This window comes from Lagopus leucura, unplaced genomic scaffold, assembly GCF_019238085.1.
Source record: "Lagopus leucura isolate 7727_CA_CO unplaced genomic scaffold, USGS_WTPT01 Super-Scaffold_810, whole genome shotgun sequence".
NCBI classification, from domain to species: domain Eukaryota; kingdom Metazoa; phylum Chordata; class Aves; order Galliformes; family Phasianidae; genus Lagopus; species Lagopus leucura.
Window position 1 is genome coordinate 5,745,902 of NW_024962261.1, and position 19,826 is coordinate 5,765,727.

The 19,826-nt window shown below is 35.0% G+C and overlaps 1 protein-coding gene across 1 annotated transcript in view; it reads left to right on the top strand.

Moving 5' to 3' along the window:
- The window catches only part of ADGRV1 (adhesion G protein-coupled receptor V1), a 253,152-nt gene that overhangs the window by 120,680 nt on the left and 112,646 nt on the right, over positions 1 to 19,826 (top strand). The window contains exons 83-84 of the mRNA XM_042866113.1: positions 475 to 635; positions 1,763 to 1,863. Of these exons, the coding sequence (XP_042722047.1) occupies positions 475 to 635; positions 1,763 to 1,863 (262 nt within the window). The remainder of the gene's footprint in view (positions 1 to 474; positions 636 to 1,762; positions 1,864 to 19,826) is intronic.

Genomic DNA, 19,826 nt, shown 5'->3' on the forward strand with positions numbered 1-19,826 from the left:
TTAGAAATTATTAGATATGTCACCTGCATTATCCTCTTCCCAAGTCAGTTCAGCAGTACTGAAGGACAAACAGAACATGATGGTAATTTCAAAACAACAAGTATCAGTATAAAATGAATTATTCTTCAGAGTGGAATAAGGTATAGTGCAAGTGACAAACAGTTTGAACAATCAGCCCCATATTTGTTGCAGAACCTTTAAAAATATGACTACAGAAATTCTTTAATGGAAAAAAGACATTCGTTATCATCTATTCAGAATTTCTTTTTAATAACAAAAGTGAAAACAAGGTTATAAACAATATTTTAATTTCATGTAAATGCTTTATTAGGAAAGAGATCACAATGAAGTATTTACATACTTGTAGTAGTTTAGAAAACTTTGTTTTTCAGAGATACAGTAAAAGTTTTCAAGGTTGCTTACCATGTAAATTACACAAATCCAATTACAACTTTGTAAATCTTTGTTCTGCAGTTGGTTATCTGATAGTGGGTTCTGCAGAGTGATTGATGACACATCAAACTACGTGGAGTGCGCTTGTTCTCATATGTCCATTTATGCAGTGTATGCCCAAACAGACGACTTGTCTTCATATAATGAGGCCTTTTTCTCTTCTGGATTCATCTGCATTTCAGGTCAGTAGATACAATTTTCTAATTATCAGCCTCTAATGACCAGAAAGATTAATTGATTTTTAACAATTTTAGTAACTCATGACAGTCTTTTTAACTGGAGGAGTATTAACTAACTTCATTCTATATAAGTTGCTATCAGGGCTGGTATGTGTACATTTAGAAATTTTCACACTGAAGAAAAATGCAGAGCAGGAGAGAAGTATGTTGTTTTCCTTGTGTTGTTTTCCATGTTATTTATTGAACCATGCAAAAGTGGAAGATGACAATTATTTAGGGCAAAAACCTAAAAACCTAAACCCTTCTCTGTCTGTCGCAGCAGTAAAGTCATCCTTTTTTGTCAAGTCTTTCAATCACTATTGTACTTCACCTGAAAATTCTTTGACAATTTAAGTTTATAGTTTACACTCAGAAGTGACAAACTGAGGGTGATAGACTCCCTGTCATGTATAGAGTTTCCTTGCATTCTGCGTCCCAACTGCAGTCTGACATCTTGGGAGAAGAACAAGAGTTTAATCTAACCAGGATCGTGATTATTTTTACTGACAGCTATAGTAGCATTTAAAAAAGGCTCAAGGCCTCAGAGAAGAAAGAGATCTAAATTTTAAAGATTATTGACATTGCACCTTTCACACTGCATTTCATTTGTGTGCTGTAGTCAGTCCTGAGTAAAGTACTTCCTTCTTCACTTGTTTCTGGGCACTGTGCAAGCAGAACATATAAGTAATGCGATCACCAAAAAAATATGCTAAAGAGATTCTTGGTGTATCCCTCAGGTCCTTAAATGGTGTTCTGGGTCTCCTCCATGAGAGATTTATGATTTCTTTGCTTTATACTTCATTATTATAGCAATTCTCCATGTGCAGAAATAAAAAAAAAAACACTTTGCAAAAATGATTGCTTTACATTATGTAATTATTGTAGCTCCCGGTCCTCTGAAAAATAGGTACTAAAAGTAAATTCATGTGTGATGAAAGTGTGACACAAAGTTAATGTTCTCGTAAGTTTTTCTTCTTTTATTTTTTATTTTTTTATCATGATCTGCACCTTCAAGAGTGCCAACGTTGTCTTTCTGTAGCACAGTTTATTAGTCGAAGCCTTAAATTTCCATTTTTCTTGTTCCTGTGTAGGTTTCACTTTGGCTATTATCTCTCACCTTTTCTGCACCAGATGTGCAATGTTTGCAGCTAAACTTCTCACGCACATGATGGTTGCTTGTTTGGGTACTCAGGTAAGAAAAGTCTGAGGTCTCTAAGTGTAAATTAAGCAAATCTTTACTTTCCTTTCTGTCAGTTCCATGGGCATGTGTGAGTACCTTCTCCTCCTTTCCTCTTCCCTCCCCATCCCTCTCCTATCTGACAGTTTGACAGCAGCTTTTTGAAAAAGAAAACTATTTTAGGACAGAGGTAATAAAGGAGGTTGTTCTTGACAGGAGTGGACTGGAGTACTGTTAGCTATTCTGAACAGCTGAAAGAAAATTCATTTACAGTTGTCTGTGTCGTGATAAGTACAGCTATGTCCTCTTACAAGTATTTAGAAAGTATAGGTATAATTACTTATTTACTATGCAGTTAAATTTTTATGTTTTCACTAATACTTCTGATGTCACGTTATTTAATACATTTTCAATTAAGAACTTTTAACATGAAAATGAATACTTAATTATTGCTAACAAATAAAAGGAAAAGTGTACTACTTTGCATCTTTGTCTAGTTATATTCAGGTAGGTAAACGCTGAATTTACAGCTAGTGCATCTCAAACCAATCTGCAGAAAGAAGGTAACTTTATAAAGTTAAATTTTTTTGCCAGAAAAAAATAGAATCAGCTTTTCAAGTTAGTCACATTCCATATATATGTATATAATTAACTTCCCTTAAACATTTGTGCTGTATGATCTGTTTTTCAGTTGCTACCAATGCACTAATTAGTATTATCTGTAGATGGCAGTCAAACCTTTTCAGCACATTACTCAGTAACTCGTTCTTTCAAGGCTATGCCTGCTCTGTGTTTACTCTCTCAATGAAGGAGAATAGCGGTTCACAAAATCCAACCTCCATTTCAGTCTTCTCCATGGACCTAAAGCTTCCAGTGCTAACTGAACGTTTGTAAAGCCTCCAACAATATACATTTGAATGTTCAGTATACCCAGTTTTGAGGGATCTCACCAAAAAGATATAAAAGACTTTCTAAAGCCTTTCTAAAACTTTTTCTTTCTCCATTATGGTATTTACTCAGAGAAACATGACATTACCAAAATATGTTACGTCTCAAATCCTCAGTTATTTGTTAGTTTGTTTAGCCATCCTATTTGTCATCAAAATTCATGCAACAATTCTGAAAAATCTCAAGGAAGAAAAATGAGAGAGCTGAGATTTTCAGTTTTGGAGTAAATTTAGGTGAAGATTTCTGTACTTGAAAAAGTATAGCATGAACACAATTCACAGCATCAATAGGCTTTTACTCATCAGTGAAGTTCTCATTTTTGACAAACTGTAAACCTGGATTAGAATCATAATAGGAACTGCTATGCTTTTGTCTTGGAATAAGCACTTTATAGATTGTTTGTACGTGCTTACTTGGCTTGATGCATCACATACTCAGCAAATTTTCATATGTATAAATCTAGGACATTTATACAGTGTATGCTCTGTGTCTGTGGAAGACACTGAATATTATGAGTGGCACACATGTATGGTAAGTTTTGATTTTTGTGTGCGAGCTGCTCTCTGTATCTGTGGTGTAGCTATTTCTTTGGAATATTTGAGCATGAACAATTTGCTGACAGTAGTAGTTGTGTACAAATGGCTTGTTATTCTGGCCAGTAATGCAGAGTTCAAGTCTAAATAGAGGAAATGTCATATAGGGAAACTTGTAATCCTTTTTATTTTTGCCGAACAATAGCATATATTTGCTAATTTTGCCAGTCTTCAAGCTAGTGCAACATCATTCATCATGTCTATAGCACTTATCAAGCTGACAAGTCAGATTCTTTCTTCCATTGTATTCAACACAAATGCAAGATGAAGAAGACTTACTATGTTTAGCTGACTGAAAGCTGTTTTACGCAACCTGAGCTGATGTGCAAACAAGCATGTCAGATACGTGTTATTAAGATCAAATTGTGCAAACAATCCTAGTTTAAGAAATTGCTAAACATTTATTTGAAAATGATAAACTGCAGCCTTGAGAACTAATACTTGGTAGAACTGTTTTATCACTTAATCAGATGTAGACAAAATTGGAAAACGCAATTCTGCTAGAAATAGATACATTGGAATGAAGTGATAAAATATCCAAGAGGTTTTACAGGAATAGGATCACCGAAGCAAGGGTTCACATGGAAGTAATGTGCTTGAAGGCTGCGACTCATGAAAAAAAAATTGGACTTAAATAGGAAAAGGGCAGCTAACAGGATGGTTTGTAAAAGCAGTCAAAAGCAGAAAGGTAAACACTCCTTGAGAATTCAGCATTCAAACATCAAGTAGCAAATTCTGCCATATAGAGCCCACATCTGTCATTTGATGAAAATGGAACTTCTTTGTTAACAGAAATATTGTTGATCTTAACCATTCCCTAAAAACCTAGGGGAAATCTCTATTTCCCTATAATCAAAACCCAAAAGAAAATTGTTATATGTATCAAGAGTTTGAAAAGAATATTCCAGGATGCAGTGGGTAGAGAGATACTATGTACCACCTGCCACAGAAGCAACTTATGCCAGTCAGTGGTCAAATAGGCAAGTACTGCCTCTCTCTTGGCAGTAGAGAAGTCTTTGCAGCAATTCAGATCTCCCTTAAAGTTAGTGTGCTTTTTAGAGTCAGGCAAATGAAAATACTACTTAAAATGCTGTTTCTAAACAAGCCTGGTCCAGAACTTCACTAAACTGTATGTCCATATGAAATTTATATGGACCTAGCAAGTATCATTACTGTACAATTAGACCCCGCTGCCTTGGATGAGCTTATCTGCTTTATAAAACCTAGTTGGTTTTGAGGTCTGAGATTTCTGATCTGATTTCCTTGCATCCTGACAAGAGTAAACAATGCAGAACATAGTGTTGTTAGCACTTCAGGAAGATGAACAGCCCACAAAGTTAGTAAGAGGTCAAGAGTAAACAGAACTAAACCCAGTGGACTGGAGTTGCTGTCCACTCTAGAAATTCAGCTTCATGATAAGGCCGCAATAACACTGAAGAATAAATTTATATTCTTTGTTGCCTCTGCAGTGAGAACTAGCACCTAAAATTTTCCTCCCAATAATTGGTTTAATTCTGAATTGATTATTGTTTAGCTGATTTCAGTCATTCCCACGAAGTCAGCGCAATTTTAAATTTGTTCAGCTTCTTTAAAAAGCAGTTTCACTTAGCAATAAGTAGAGACATGGTTATTAGCTTGTGTAAGTACAATTTCATAATAGATTAATCTAAATTGAATACTTTTATAATACAGCAATGTCATTTTATGATCAGGAAGGCTCTGAAGACCTATCTCTATTACATTATGTTTCTAGTTGTGAGTTCTCAGTACCCAAGTAGAATCAGATCGTCAAAGCTAATCAGAAGTCTGTACTAGAAGAAACGATCATTTATCTCAAGATGGCAGTGACTGAAGCTGTTACATATATATACATAAGTATATATGCGTACACATTTTAGATTTAAATACATGCTGTCTTTAGATGACAGAAAAGGTGTATTGCATCTTTTAGAACCTAGGGTCTAGAACTGGATTTAGAACTAGGGTCAAGAAATACAGGCACTGGAACACAGAGGATAGGCATAATACAAAATATAATCCTAAGGAAGGACTGTTAAGAAAAACAGCAAGTCGCTCTTAGACGCGTGGACAGTAAGGGAACCGATTCCTACGGAAACATCATTATTGCATATTTCCTTTCTTCCAGTAGAGGGAGCAATTTCGCCTTTAGAATTCCTTGTTACGGAGAGTGCAAAGTGGGGAGAAGACCGTTGTGAAATTGCTGTGACGCTGAGACGCTTGGTATTAGCATGAAGCCATCTGCTGATATTTTAAAGCCAAGGACCAGGCGAAAGTAAGGGTCAGTGCAGTGCTATAACAAAAGATTTAAGATATCACTTTAACACTCTAAAGAGTGTTGAAATTTAAAAGCACCTGAATTAGCGTTATCTCATCTTGAAAGGAAGGATGGAAGGAAAAGTGCTCATGTCCATGAAATCATGGACAAGTGATGGAATCTGTAAAAATTAAAATCTGAGATACACATATAATGTAAATTTTATGGGTATTTTTTTCGTCAACTAACACATGATTTTGGTCTCTCACTGATAACTGGTTGTTATGGTAGTACTCATCTGCTTCTACTTCTGTTACTTTTAGAGATAATGTTACTTTACTGTCCTTGTTCACTTCTCTGACATTAGAACTACATTAATAAAATAGTGTTAATGCACAGGCTGTTAGTATCTGCTTAGAAATTATCTCCTGGGGTTTGCCAAAACTCATATATATGAGCAATACTGTAACATATGTTAGAATTCTGCTACATTATCTCACACCTCCTGTCCTCATTACAAACAGTCAAATGTTCTACTTTTCACTTTAAAGTGTAAGGGTATGAGATTTCTATCAGTTAATGCCTTCCAGCTCTTTCTTTTTCTTTACACCCCTGCTTTTTACCAACATCACAAACTATTGGGGACCACACGCAGAGTGAAATAGACAGCAGCATTTCCAAGTTGCCCATTCATCCCTTTTCTCTGTGTTTTACCAGGAGAAAAATTATTCTGCTCCCTCTCTCTGATTCATGCTTTTCAGCATAATTATTTAACTCTTGTTTAAATTTTCTGTGTCCTTTCTTATCTCCCTTTGTTCATTCCACTTGTGTGCCATTCTTCTATAACAAAAATGTAGATAGCTATTATTCCCCCTAATTAGCAAATCTCACATTGCTCATTTGCCTGCTAACAAGCTTTCTTCAGACCTGTCTTTTTGGAGACAAGATTCTCCGCATTTGCTGTTACACATAAATTCTGACCTTAGGAACACCTGCACAACATTAATCAGAACTGCAGAATTTAACGTAGGAAGGAAGAAATCCATCAGCTTTCTTGAGCAACAGTATCTCAGTTGTGTTGCTTTGCAGCAAATTACAGTCATATTAACCAATATACAGAAGCTAGCCAGCTTCTCTTTTTACACCACCACGATCACTTCATTTGTTTTCACATTTCCATCTGCTGGGATATACTTATATTTTTTTTAATGGTCTTTTTGATTCAATTTTTGGCAGTTTCCTTGTAACTTTCTTCTTTACATCCTCCAGTTAGCTGATGTTCCATACACACTAGATAAAAAATACTTTTAAAGACTAAAGGTGGTTAATTATTGGTGTAAATGACACCAGAGACTGACTACGCAAGATTCATCTGGCAAGTACAGGCAGGATTGTGTCAGGGTCCAGACTGTATATAAAAAATAATTCAGTAAGATCTTCATAAAAACCAGCTTACCAATGGTCACAGTTAACTGTGATAATTGTACTGAATTTTGAAACTAGTACAAATTGTAGATCTGAATAAACTCGTGAGAAAGATTGTGAAATACACAAATATAAATGTAAATGATCACAGAAAAAAGCAGTAAGTGTTATATATTAGTTGGACGGAAAAACAAAGAGTGTACAAAGTGTATGTTCATGTGCAGGAAAGAAAAAATCATGTTCAGTCATGGAAAAGTCTTTAGAAACATAGTTATTGATGATATGCTCTTTCACCACTATATGGAAACAGGTGACAAATGAGTTGTTCACAGTGTCACATGCGGTCAGTGGGATCCTTCAAAGCAGTTCTCCTCTACATGTCTGAATTCAAATTCATAAAAATTCAAATTTGGATATAATTTATGGAATTATTTCTGTTTTGAAACTAAACACTTTTTTTTTTTTTTTTTTTTTTTTTAAATTGAAGCTCTGGAAGATGATGACTGATCTTTTAAAAAAGTGTTTCCACAACACGAAAAAAAATTGGGAACTGGAAATAAAGAAATCATGCAATGCAGATGTGTTCTGTAAAGATGCATCAATCCTCTAAATCTTGCATATGCAAATAATTTCTCTTCCTATTACCTTTTTTACAGGTGCAAAGTAGTTGTTGCTATTTGTTCCTTCTGAAGTGTTTTTAAAATATTTCAAGTTGTGCTTGAGTATATCTATTATCTAAATACACTAGTGTATTTCAATTAGAGACAATTATATCAACATTCTCAAAAGATCTCCACATGAGATAAAAGACTGAGCTCTGTAACAAAATCAATCTTCACATTTAATCGTGCTCTGTAGTTGGTGCAGTATTTCAGTCTCGTACCTTGGAGCAGGGCTTTGGGTAGATGGGTGGTTTTTAATTTTTTCTTAAACCCTTTTAACAATTGCCAGGTCATTAATTCATTATGATACACTTGGTCCTACTCTTGACCTGGGAAACATAAAAGCGATGTTCATGTATGAATCTTTATTAACCTTTATATTTCAGATAAGCATGCAACTTGCCTTCTATTCTATATAGAATAATATATGCCATTAATACTATGAAGCTCATTAGTTATTTCTAGCTGAAACCAATTATAGCTACTAATCACTTCAGATTAATCGTCAGTGTGGATGTCCAAGCTTCTCAAGTTTGTCTTAGAACAGCAAAAAGCTTTCATTATTGAACTTGATGGCAAATTCTGTCTGTTGTTAAAATATACTTTGTTAATGTCAAACTGGTTTCTTGAAGCCTTGCGTTAAGTGTGGTGTCACTGGAAATGTAGAGGATAGAAGCTAATAAAGAAAGTAGATGAAATGATGCCATCTGTATGCACAATGAGTAACAGTATTAGCTCTTCAGCCACCTTTAGAGATATGAAATCCTATGAATCAGTGATGGAAAGATCACATTTATCTTTCTCTACCTATGTGAAACTTTTCCTCTGCAATGTATCCTTGGTTATGTTTATTTAATAGAATTTTAAAATAACTGAGCTATGACTATTCTAGCATTAAGATTGTAAGATTTCTTTGTTCTGCAGAACATAACTCCAGAAACTCTGCCTTTTTGGACTGGAAAATTTTGCATCAGACTTCTAATAAAACTTTTATTAAGCTTACTCTAATTTAGAAGTCAAGAAATAATGCTTTCTAAAATAATGCAATATAAAAAAAAAAAAAATCTTTTCTGAAGATAACGGTTCACAGTTGCCAGAGTTTCTAGCATTCTGCTGAATATGTGGAACTCATCCATATGTAGAGCTAGAAGCATTTGCATAAGAGCAAATACAAATTATTGGGAGTTTCATTTATCAGTAGTACATTACCATTACATTACCATTAGTCTATAGCTCTATACAGTCTGCTCGCCTGATGGCTTTGTTAGAGTATGTGGTGCTGCGCAATCTGTCTGTGACAGTTAGTGCCCAAAAAGGGATGTAGGTATGTAGAGAGAGCAACAGTGATTTCAGAGAATTCCATGGCAGGTTATGCACTATGTATATGTATATATAGATACTGAATGCATCAAGTAGATGCTTGAAAGCATCCAGAAGAGGTCAGCAATGCTGATAATAGAGCAGGAAAGCACGCCCTATGAGTAGAGGCTGAGAAGAATTGGGTTGCCCAGTGATCAAGAGGCATTTAGATAATGGCCCCAATAACATGCTTTAATTTTTGGCTAGCTCTGAAGTTGTCAGACATTTGGACTCAGTGATCTTTTAAGGTTTCTTCCTGCTGAACCATTCACTTTCAGAGAATCACAGAATCGTCATAGAATAGTTTGAGTTGGAAGGGACATTTAAGATCATGCAGTTCCAACCTCCCTTGTGGACACTTCCCACTCAAAGGCCCAACCAGACTGGCCTTGAGTGCTTCCAGGGAGGGGGCATTCACAGCCTCACTGGACAACCCGTTCCAGTGTCTCACCACCCTCACAGTAAAGAATTTCTTCCTAGTATTTAGTCTAAACCTACCCTCTTCTAGTTTTAATCTATTTGCCCTTGTTCTGTTGCTACATGCTCATACAAAAAGTCCCTTCCCTTCCCAGCTTTCCAGTAAGCTCCCTTCAAGTAGGTCAAGGCCATTACAAGGTCTGGAGCATTCTCTTCTTCAGTTTGAAGGACCTCAGCTATCTCAGCCTGTTCCCCTTGTAGGCTAGGTGTTCCAACCCTCTGATGTTCTCCCTCCCTTCCGTGTGACAGACAGCACTGTTCAGAAAAGTCAGGTATCACTGGTAAAACCATGAATGTGAATTAGTCATCTTGAAGTGTAAGTTCCCCTTTTTTCCCTGTCCTACTAAGACGTCCCTAAATATCAGGTATAAATCTAGAGATAACTCTTTTCCTTACAGTTCATATTTGACCTCAGTCCTACTCTTTGATCAGTGCAAGACTGTAATTGTCTTCTGCTTATCATTCATTACCCTCCATAATAAAGCAGCTGTTACTCTATCAGATAACACAAGATTTCTCAGACTGAACTCTGTATTTAATCTCTGCTTTTTCTTGTTGTTCAGTTTTCTTTTATTTTTGGAGTTACTGTGGCCTCCTTGAACAATTAACATTTTAAATCCAATAATAATATGATTTATTTGCTTCATGTAGTGCAATTCCAGATGTGTTTATTGTGTTCATACTCAAAAAATTCAATTTTCAATTCCAAGTTTAATCCAAAATCTAAGCTCTTATTTGCTAAATTTCAGCCAAATAGTGTTGAATAATTTGCTGGACTGATAGTATATTATATTCATATAATATATGAATTTGAATATATAATATTCATATAGTATATTGTATTCTCATAGCTGAGAGAATAAGCTGAGAGACAGTGCCCTGTTCTGAAATATTTTGTCTGTAATTATTTATCAGATGGTTTCCTCAGCTGTATTCAGTTATTTCAAGTCAAATAACCAAATCAAACTTTCCCTTATACTCTTATAACTTGCCCAGAACAGTAAGTAGATGTATCATCTCTGCAGGTATGTAGATTCTTGAGATGCACCATCACCATTTCCAGCTGAAGCACTGAAGTGTTGTTTGAGGTTTTTGCAGAGCAAAGAACAAAAGCTGGAATACTACAGACCTCACATAGTCCTTTAAAAGATAAATCCCCAGCTTCATTTTATTTTCCAATCTTTCATGTGGTCTCTGTTATTTGATATCTTGTTTCTCTCAGACTTTACTTTGATACAGAACACTGGTGTAAGTCAAGCAGTGTAGATAAATTCCTGTTAATTGTGTGAAGTGAAGGTAGATTTGAAAGCTGCACAGATCTTCTGTCAAACTTCTATCAGCCAATTTTCTTTATTTCTTTGTTGTATTTCTTTGTAGAAAAACAATACACCATGGTATGGGTACTAAAACTGAAGGGTCCATTAGAATTCACTATTCTCTTGAGCTAATGGGGGAGTAGACTCCAGTTTTGTGAGGAACTAGAAAACAGGAAGAAATCCATCCTCTGCATGTATTGGTTCTTTTTGATTTATATTCTATCTTAGTTTATATGTGATAGCCAATCTATACTTGCTACATGCCACTGAAGTCTGTATAATCCACCTTTGTGTTCAGATTCTGACCCAGTAAATATTCAGAGGTACCAGACCTGAAATTTTCTTTTATAAATTACGTTACAAATAATAACAAGAATGTTAGTGTAGTTTGTAATTAATAAATTATGAATTGATAACAAAATTCATTTTCCCATAATTAGATACAAAGTAGACTTGCCTCCCAAAAATTTACATCCTCTAAATATGGGACTAAGAAAATTATACTGTAATATACATTCGTATACATATTCTGCCCTATTTTTTTGCTTGTTTGTTTTTTTTTAGATGCAGAGGCAGCTGCGTGACTTTTTAAAGTTCTAGCTTTTCAGTGACTGTCTCAAACTATGGAAGGGTTGTACACAAAGGCTGATTTCTGTTCAGTGCATCTAGCCCTCCCATGCTCCCTTCAGGTGGTGGGAATCTTCCTCAGCACCAGAGCAGTCAAGCTGATAACTACTTGAATTACTTTACAGGAATTCTATCACTATCTCTTGACTATGGTGAGATTGCTTTCACTATGTTGAGTTTAGCCTCTGTGAGTTTCTTCTTTTTTGTGACAACTTTGTCATGCTAATATCAAAACAAAAGCCCTATCAGTTTTGGGAGTGTTAAAGCGTTTGTCTGATTTCTATAAGCAGTAGTCACAAAATTATCCAAAGATAATTCTCTAGTAAAATTGCTCTTTACTAGATTACACTACTGATATGGGAACTACACTTGACCCATTTGTTTTTCTTAGGTGTCCTCTTTTTTATAATTAAGTTATGATTTAATCTCTCAAGAAATGTCAATATAGGAATATTTAAAATTTAGAATATTATTCAAAATAAATAAATAAATATGAGCATGCATTTATATTTAAGAAAAAATCCTCTCCATATTCTGAACAAAACCACAAATTTTGGTTGATTTGACATTTATACATATATATGTAAGCATCATAGTATTTTGCTGTCTAAACTATGACTTATTTAAAAACTCAGGTGATGAATGGAAAATTTAGTTTTATTAATTGATAAACTATGTGAAACAGTATACAGTTAAAAACTTTTCTGAAAATGAATACATAGATACAAAAAATAATTTTAGATTGTCTTTAGACTGAGATATTCTGTGAAATTGTGTATAGTACAATCCTGCATCCTGTAGGCTGACCAAATTGCAGATGATTCCAAGACAACACAAGTACAATAGTAATTTTATATCCTCACCTTATATAATCACACATAGACAGTAGTGGTACGTTGAAGATTTTTTATGAGTTTTTTTTTAGGAACAAAAAGGTTGGGCTGCAGTTCCTGGAAAAGTTGCTTTTGCTCATTATTTCTAGCTTATTTATGTTTAAAAAATAATAACAACTAAGCATAAGACACTATTCAGTAACTTGTATTGCCGGAAATGTTGACAGTGTTAAATAGATTTTCTTTTTGTAAAGAGGTCCAATTACTGCATTATTAATGATATTATTTAAGTACTCATTAAATGTGACATTATTTAATAGGTCTGTGTTAGTTTAAAACCTTCATTAAAGTATTACTGTAGGGGGTTTTGTAATCTTGTATTTTTCCATCCATGTAGTGCTATATTTCCCACTGACCCTATGAATTGGGAACCTTATTTGGATAGTGAATATGGGTTCTTAGGCCCTTGGTGAATATTATGTAGGTTATGTTGTTTTCAAGTGATACAAGAAATTGAGGGGAAAAAAAATTAAGCATATTCATTTTCCATTGACCTCCTTTAAATTATTGTATGATGTTAAGGTGATGTTTATTTGTTCTATATATCTTAATAGCAGGTGGCAATCTCCTGTGTTAAGAGCATCCTATTAGGCTGTACTGAATTTCATAACTGATCAGAAGCAGAAGATAGAATTTCAATATGAGAAATAAGGCAATCAGCTACTTCTGTGTTATGTAATTGCAAATGTTTTTTTCTACACTGTATGTAGAAAGAATTAATGTACAAATGTCATTATTTTTCTTTTATTTCTATGGACAAATGGAATTTTAGTATCCTAGGATTGGAGAAATTTTTTTTTATGTCAAACTCAGGAGTTGTAACTTTCTGCAAATTATTATTCTGATTATAGCCACAGCTAGATTGGTAAGAATGATATTACTGATTTATTTGTTTATTTGCCAAAGCATAAAAAATTGCCCTTCGTGGTGTATTTTCTGAATTTTGAATATTAATGAATAGTTTTAATTTGTATGAAGTTGTATGTTTCCGAAAAGAGAATAAGCCAATTTCTCTCACTTTTCTATGTAGTGCAAGTTACTTTTATGAGAAGGTTCACTTATTTCATCAGGACTGCCTTGGAATAAGTATCTCAAGATAGAGAAGTCTAATTCTGGAATCTGTTTCAGAACTGGAAAAATCTGAGTGCAGTACACTGATATTAGATCTTATACTCAGGACGTTTTGAGGCTGTTCAAACTATGAACTAATGTCATTCTTTGGGAATTCCCTGTAAGTGTTAAAAAAAAAAAAAAAAGTTACTTAAAACTCTCCATATTTCAAAATGACATTTAAACTGTACTAGACTAAAGACTGATCCTTTATGTATAAACTTATATGTATGTATATATGAGTTTGATACATGATTATGGAGATGAGAGAGAAAAACACTGAAATTAACTCAACCATATAAACAAGACTAAAGTAGCCAAAACAGACTATAAGACTAAGCTGAAAACATTTGAAAAGATTTAAAAAGAAGCTACAAAAAACGATTTATGCATGATCAAATATCTACATTTTATCATATCTTCTTAATAACATATTAGGGAGCCTGCTGGTTATGACTTTCCAGTGCTTTCATGATTTTTCATTTTTTTTCTTGAACTCTCACCTGTTTAGGATACTGTTTGTTCCTTAATTACACAAAACTCAATGTTTTCTTTTCAAAGTACTTCAAAGATATTCCAAGATGAATATGCACTGCAGAAATGTCATCACTTACTTTTCTTAAGATACTGATTATATAAACCATGCTTAATCTTTAACTTAGCATCTTGTAGGCCTTTCAGATTCATGAGGCCTACACCATTTTCCTCTGAATTGCGCTAGAGTGATAAAAAATGAAGAGGTCAGAATAATCCCTTTGCTTTGGTTAAAATAAAATTATTTCATAAGTAGAGAAAACAAAATGTTTTCTTCCACAGTATTTATTGACATTTTCCTTGTTTTGTTTTGTTTTTTTTTTCCATTCTTAAAATCAGCTTAACAATGTTGCTTAACAATGACTCATACCATGCTCAAGCTTGTAACTTGCATCTCTCCACTCCATCCTCTTCTGCATCCCATCCTTTGCTATATTGAAATTCAGTATGTGCTCCTTTTCTTCCTACCGTTTTCAGCAGTTTTCACCAAAATCCTCTTTGCTCTACTGATTACCATCTGTTACCTCTTTTTATCTAACCTTTAGCTGTGATAAAATACTTGATGCTTTAATTTGACATTCTGATGCTCTTTCATTAAAGCCTTTCTCATTCTGATGCCTCCCTGCAACACACATTACTCTCCACATCAATCCTAAAGTGAATTTCTTTGATTTAGCTAAGCTCATTAGCTCTGTTATGTTCTCTGTATCCAGTCAGCAGCCCTTGTTAACTCTTCAGATCATGGCCAGAAGTTGTTACTGGGCACTGTACTCTCCTTGCTCTTTCATATTGTAATTTGTTAATAACTCCTTTGTTATTGTAATTGTATTAACTCCTTTTAGTGTACTTCATTACAAATGCATTTTCTTTGGCAGTGAACGTGAGCTAGTTGCCTTCTTTCCGGTGAAACAGCACAGCAGGACACCATTCGGGTCCAGAACAACTTCATTTCATAGTAAACAAGAGTTCTCCTTTTAATTGTCACATTGATCTGCTGTAATTGTGTAGATGAATGTAGTAAGTACAATTCACTAACAATTTTAATGCCTAATAAGATCTGATAAGGGAAGATTAGGATAGCATGTAGTATACACTGAGATACTGCAGTCAGTATTACTAAGACAGGAGCTTGATTCTTTGTAGAGAACTGAAAACTTATCAGAGTAGGAAATCTGAAACTTACAGGTAGTAACAGCTCGAGGAAAGGATCAGTCATGTTCTGCCTAAATTGTCTACATTTCAGTACATTTATCCTGCTAGAAGTGTTTTTCCTGATGACTATTACATTTGTTCATGGGAAAATTTTGAGTAATTTAGAAGTTTTTAACAGAAGTCATAAAACTCAGTTCTTAACTCTGGAAAGTTAGATGTGATAAGAGATGTACAATATTAAGGATTTTTTTATACAGAAGAAATCAAATCTTTATCTTCATCTGTTAACCTGCTTGTTTGTGTATGAACTATATACAAGCTTATAGTAACTAACATACAGATTTTGTTCATTTAGTTCTTTGATTAATCAGATATGATTCTGGTCACCTCAAAAATAATATCACAGTATGTTGTTTCAAATGACTATAATTTAACAGAATCTCTATCTCAATCTTTGATCTCAACCACATTGATATATAAACATTATTTCAAAATACAGGAACAACTAAAAGGACTAAGCAACTAAGCCTGCAGATCTTTCTGAGATGTATGAAGGGAATTCCAGTTAAGCAAATTCTTACATCTGATTTCTGAGCTTTATTTTCTCTTGTTTTTCACAGACAGAAATTTGTTGCAGTTTTTATTGGAGTAATCAATATTTAGTGGTATTCTTCCACTGTAAAGTTCTACAGCATGTGAGCTTTCTCTTTGAAAGGTTGATTAATAGAACTGTATTCTAGTAGGCCCATTCCTGCAATGCATTATAACACAATACAGTGCAGAGATCTCTAAGTTACCACTAACTAAATCTATTTCAGAGTTGGAAAGCTGTAACTGTATTAATGTAGCATGCAGTTCTGCTGGGCTGCAAGGTTTATTTGTTTATTTTCTAAACTCTATGCTTTCTAATCATAGAATCACAGAACCATAGAATGGTGTGGGTTGGAAGGGACTTTTAAGGTCATCCAGTTCCAACCTCCCTGCTATACAGAGGGACAATTCTAACTAGACTAGCTTGCTCAGAGTCCAATCCAGCCTGGCCTTGAATGCTTCCATGGAGGGGGCATTCACAATCTCACTGGTCAACCGCTGTTTCACCACCCTCATGGTAAAGAATTTCTTCCTAATACCTCTTTCATTTTAAAGCCATTTCCCTCACCCTGTTGCTACATGCCTTTATAAAAAGTTCTTTTCCAGTTTTCCTGTAGGCCCCCTTCAGGTAGGGGAAGGCCACCGTAAGATCCCCTCCAGAGCCTTCTTTCCTCTTGACTGAAAAGCTCCAGCTCACTCAACGTGTCCTCATAGAGGAAGTGCTGCAGCCCTCTGATTATCTTCATGACTCTCCTCTGGATCTGCTCCAGCTCCATGTCCTTCTTGTGTTGGGGCCTCCGAACAGGATGCAGTACTCCAGGTGGGGGTCTCATAGTAGATGGAAGGAATCACATCCCTTGACCTGCTGGTCATACTTCTCATGATGCAATCCAGGATATGGTTGGCATTCTGGCCTGCAGGCGCACATGGCTGGCTCACATTGAGCCTTTCATAAACCAATATCCTCAAATCCTTAGGGCTGCTGTCAAGCCATTCTTCATCCACCTTATGTTTTTGCTTGAGATTGCCCTGATGCAGGTGCAGGACCCCTTGCACTTGACCTTGTTGAACATCATGAGGTTGGCATGGGCTCACCTCTCAAGCCTTTTCAGGTCCCTCTGAATGACATCCCTTCCCTCTAGCATATCAACAACCACTCAGCTTGGTGTCATCTGCAAACTTGCTGAGGGTGCACTTGATCTCACTGTTCACATCACCTATGTTAAATAACACTGTTCCCAACACTGATCCCTGAAGAACACCACTCCTCACCAGTCTTCACTGGGACATTGACCTATTGACCGCAACTCTCTTGAGTGCAACCATCCAGCCAATTCCTTATCCAGCAAGTGGTCCATCCATCAAATCCATTTTTCTCCAATTTGATGACAAGGATTCATGTGGGACAGCGTCAAATGCATTGCCCAAGTCCAGGTAGATGATGTAAGTTGTCCTTCCATATGCTTTTTGTTCTAACCTGTTCTTTGACAGCCCTTTGATTCTCACTGCCTGTGAAAGTACACACACACACAAAAAGGGATAAAAGAAGTTAAATGATTAATTAAAAATTGGTTTGGACCTTTGAAATTCAGTATTTTTAACGGTTGAACATGAGCAAGTTTGGCTGTCAATATCTGATGAGGTAGAAAATATATATATATACTTCTTTTGATATTTTTTCTGAAATTGTTTGTACAGAGCAGAATTCTGTCTGTGATGATACAAAAGATCATGGAATTTTTATGTATGTTTGTATAGCTCAAATAAGTCTTTCACTGTAGGGCTTTTTTTTTTCGTTTCTGTTTTACTCCTATTTTTCTTTCTGTCTTTCTATATCTTGATGCATGAGTTTTCTTGCTTTTCCTTTTCCAGTTCTCTCCTCTCCAGCTGTTGGAAGTGAATTGTTTGGTGACCATGCAGTGGTTAGCTGCTGGCTCTGTTCAACAGACCACATACAGTTTAAGTTACTGACTGCCCTGCCTGGCAACACTTCACCCCCTCTGTCTCCCCAGAAATTCAATTTGAAATATAATAGGAAGTAACTAAATAATTAGAAAGAAATTATAATTTTGTGTTACCCTTAAAAATGTAAACTTCATGCCCTACAAGAAATACAACATTAAATTGCTTTATTTATTTTTATTTATTTATTTATTTATTTATTAAAAAAAATATATGAATGTATTTTCCATTATTTTCATTTGTTGTAACTAAAACCTAAGGAGGAACATTTTAAATTTTTTTTTAACATTTTCTGTTATTTAATTTGTCCATAATCTTGCAACTGATGTTTCATTTTTTTGATTTTGATTTAAAAATAGTTTTTATGAATGAAGTATGATCTGGGGGATGAAAAAAGCTTAAGGTACAATAGAAGCTGAATTTGGCAGCTTGTGCAGGTATAATAGCCAGGAAAGAAGGTATAACTTCCCCTTCTTCATTCTCCTCCCACTCCGATACTACCATTACCTCTTGATAAACAAGATGGGAAAACTGGTAACTATAAACATTGAGAAAGCTGAAGGAATGAGTTTCTTCCCATTGCGATAGATCGGGTTTAAGACCACCTGAGGAATCTGAACACATGGTGGTCCATGGGAATAAGCAAGATGCATCCCAGAATCCTGAAGGAACTGGCAGATATAGTTGCTAACAAACTGCCAATCATGTTTGAAAGGTCACAAAAATCTGTTTTCCCAGTGACTGGGGAAAAGAGATCATCCCACCTATTTTTAAAAGATTTAAAAAGAGGGTCCTGGGAGCTACTGAGTATTTGGCCTCACCTTAATGCTCAGTAAGATCATGGAAGAAGTCTTCCTGGGATTTACGTTGAAGCATATGTAAGATAGATAAAAGTTTAGATGATCATTATGGCTTGACCAAAGGCAAATCATGCTTGACTAATCTATTGTCACTTTGTCACTTTGGCATTGATTTCCCTCAGTCTTTTTCTGCCCAAGGCGTAGTAAATCTCTTTTCTGTATCTTGCTTAATTCTGTCTTAAGGAACAGCAATGGGAACGTTTCTTGTTGGTTTCTGAGGTCTATGTCAGCCTGCTTACTGCTGACTCTACAGTGCTTTTTCTCTCAGTAGTATTTTAATCTTCCTTTTCCCTTATTTTTGTGGATATTACAGTGATATTAATCTATAAATATAGCTTATCTAAAAGATAATGTTTGGATAGTTATAAGGCAAGGGGGAACAGCTTTCAGCCAAAAGAAAAGAGATTTAGATTATATGTTGGGAGGAAATTGTTTACTCAAAGAGCAGTGAGGCCCTGGTGCAGCTGCCCAGAAGAGCTGTGGGCACTTAAGGCCATGCTGGATGGGGCTCTGGGCAGCCTGATCTGATGAGTGGCAGCCCTGCCCATTTGAAACAAGATGGGCTTTAAGATCACTTCCAACCTAAGCAATTCGGTGATGGTATTATATGACTTTTTGATCTGGTATTTTTCCACTTCATGTTTTCACTAACAAGTCCAATGGGCTAGTAGAAGTAATAAAATTATATTTTCATTCTTTTTTTTTATTATTTAGTATTAAATGGTAGAAATAAATCTACTTTCAACTTTGGAAAATTGTCTTTCAAAACCTAGAATAAGAAAATTAACAATTATAGCACATCATATGCGTGTTTTTCACACTACTTCTGAACCCTGCAAATAATTTCACAATCGTTTTACAAATGTAGACAAAAAGTGTTGGTTTATCAATTACATTAATGATATGTCTTCCTCTGTATCTGAAGCAAAAAACTCACTTTTTTTTCTTAACTTCTTCAGATACATTTTCATTAGGTTTAAAATTGGTGATACGTTTTCTGAATACATACTTCATAGTTTTATTTGGAATTAAAAGCTTGGATATATTTATGACCAAAGTTATAAAAAAAAAAAACCAAGATGGAGGATCAATCTGTCTCTACTAAAGTTTATTCAAAAAAAAAAAAAAAAAAGGGAAGGGAAGGAAAAAGGGAAGGGAAGGAAAAAGGGAAGGGAAGGGAAGGAAAAAGGGAAG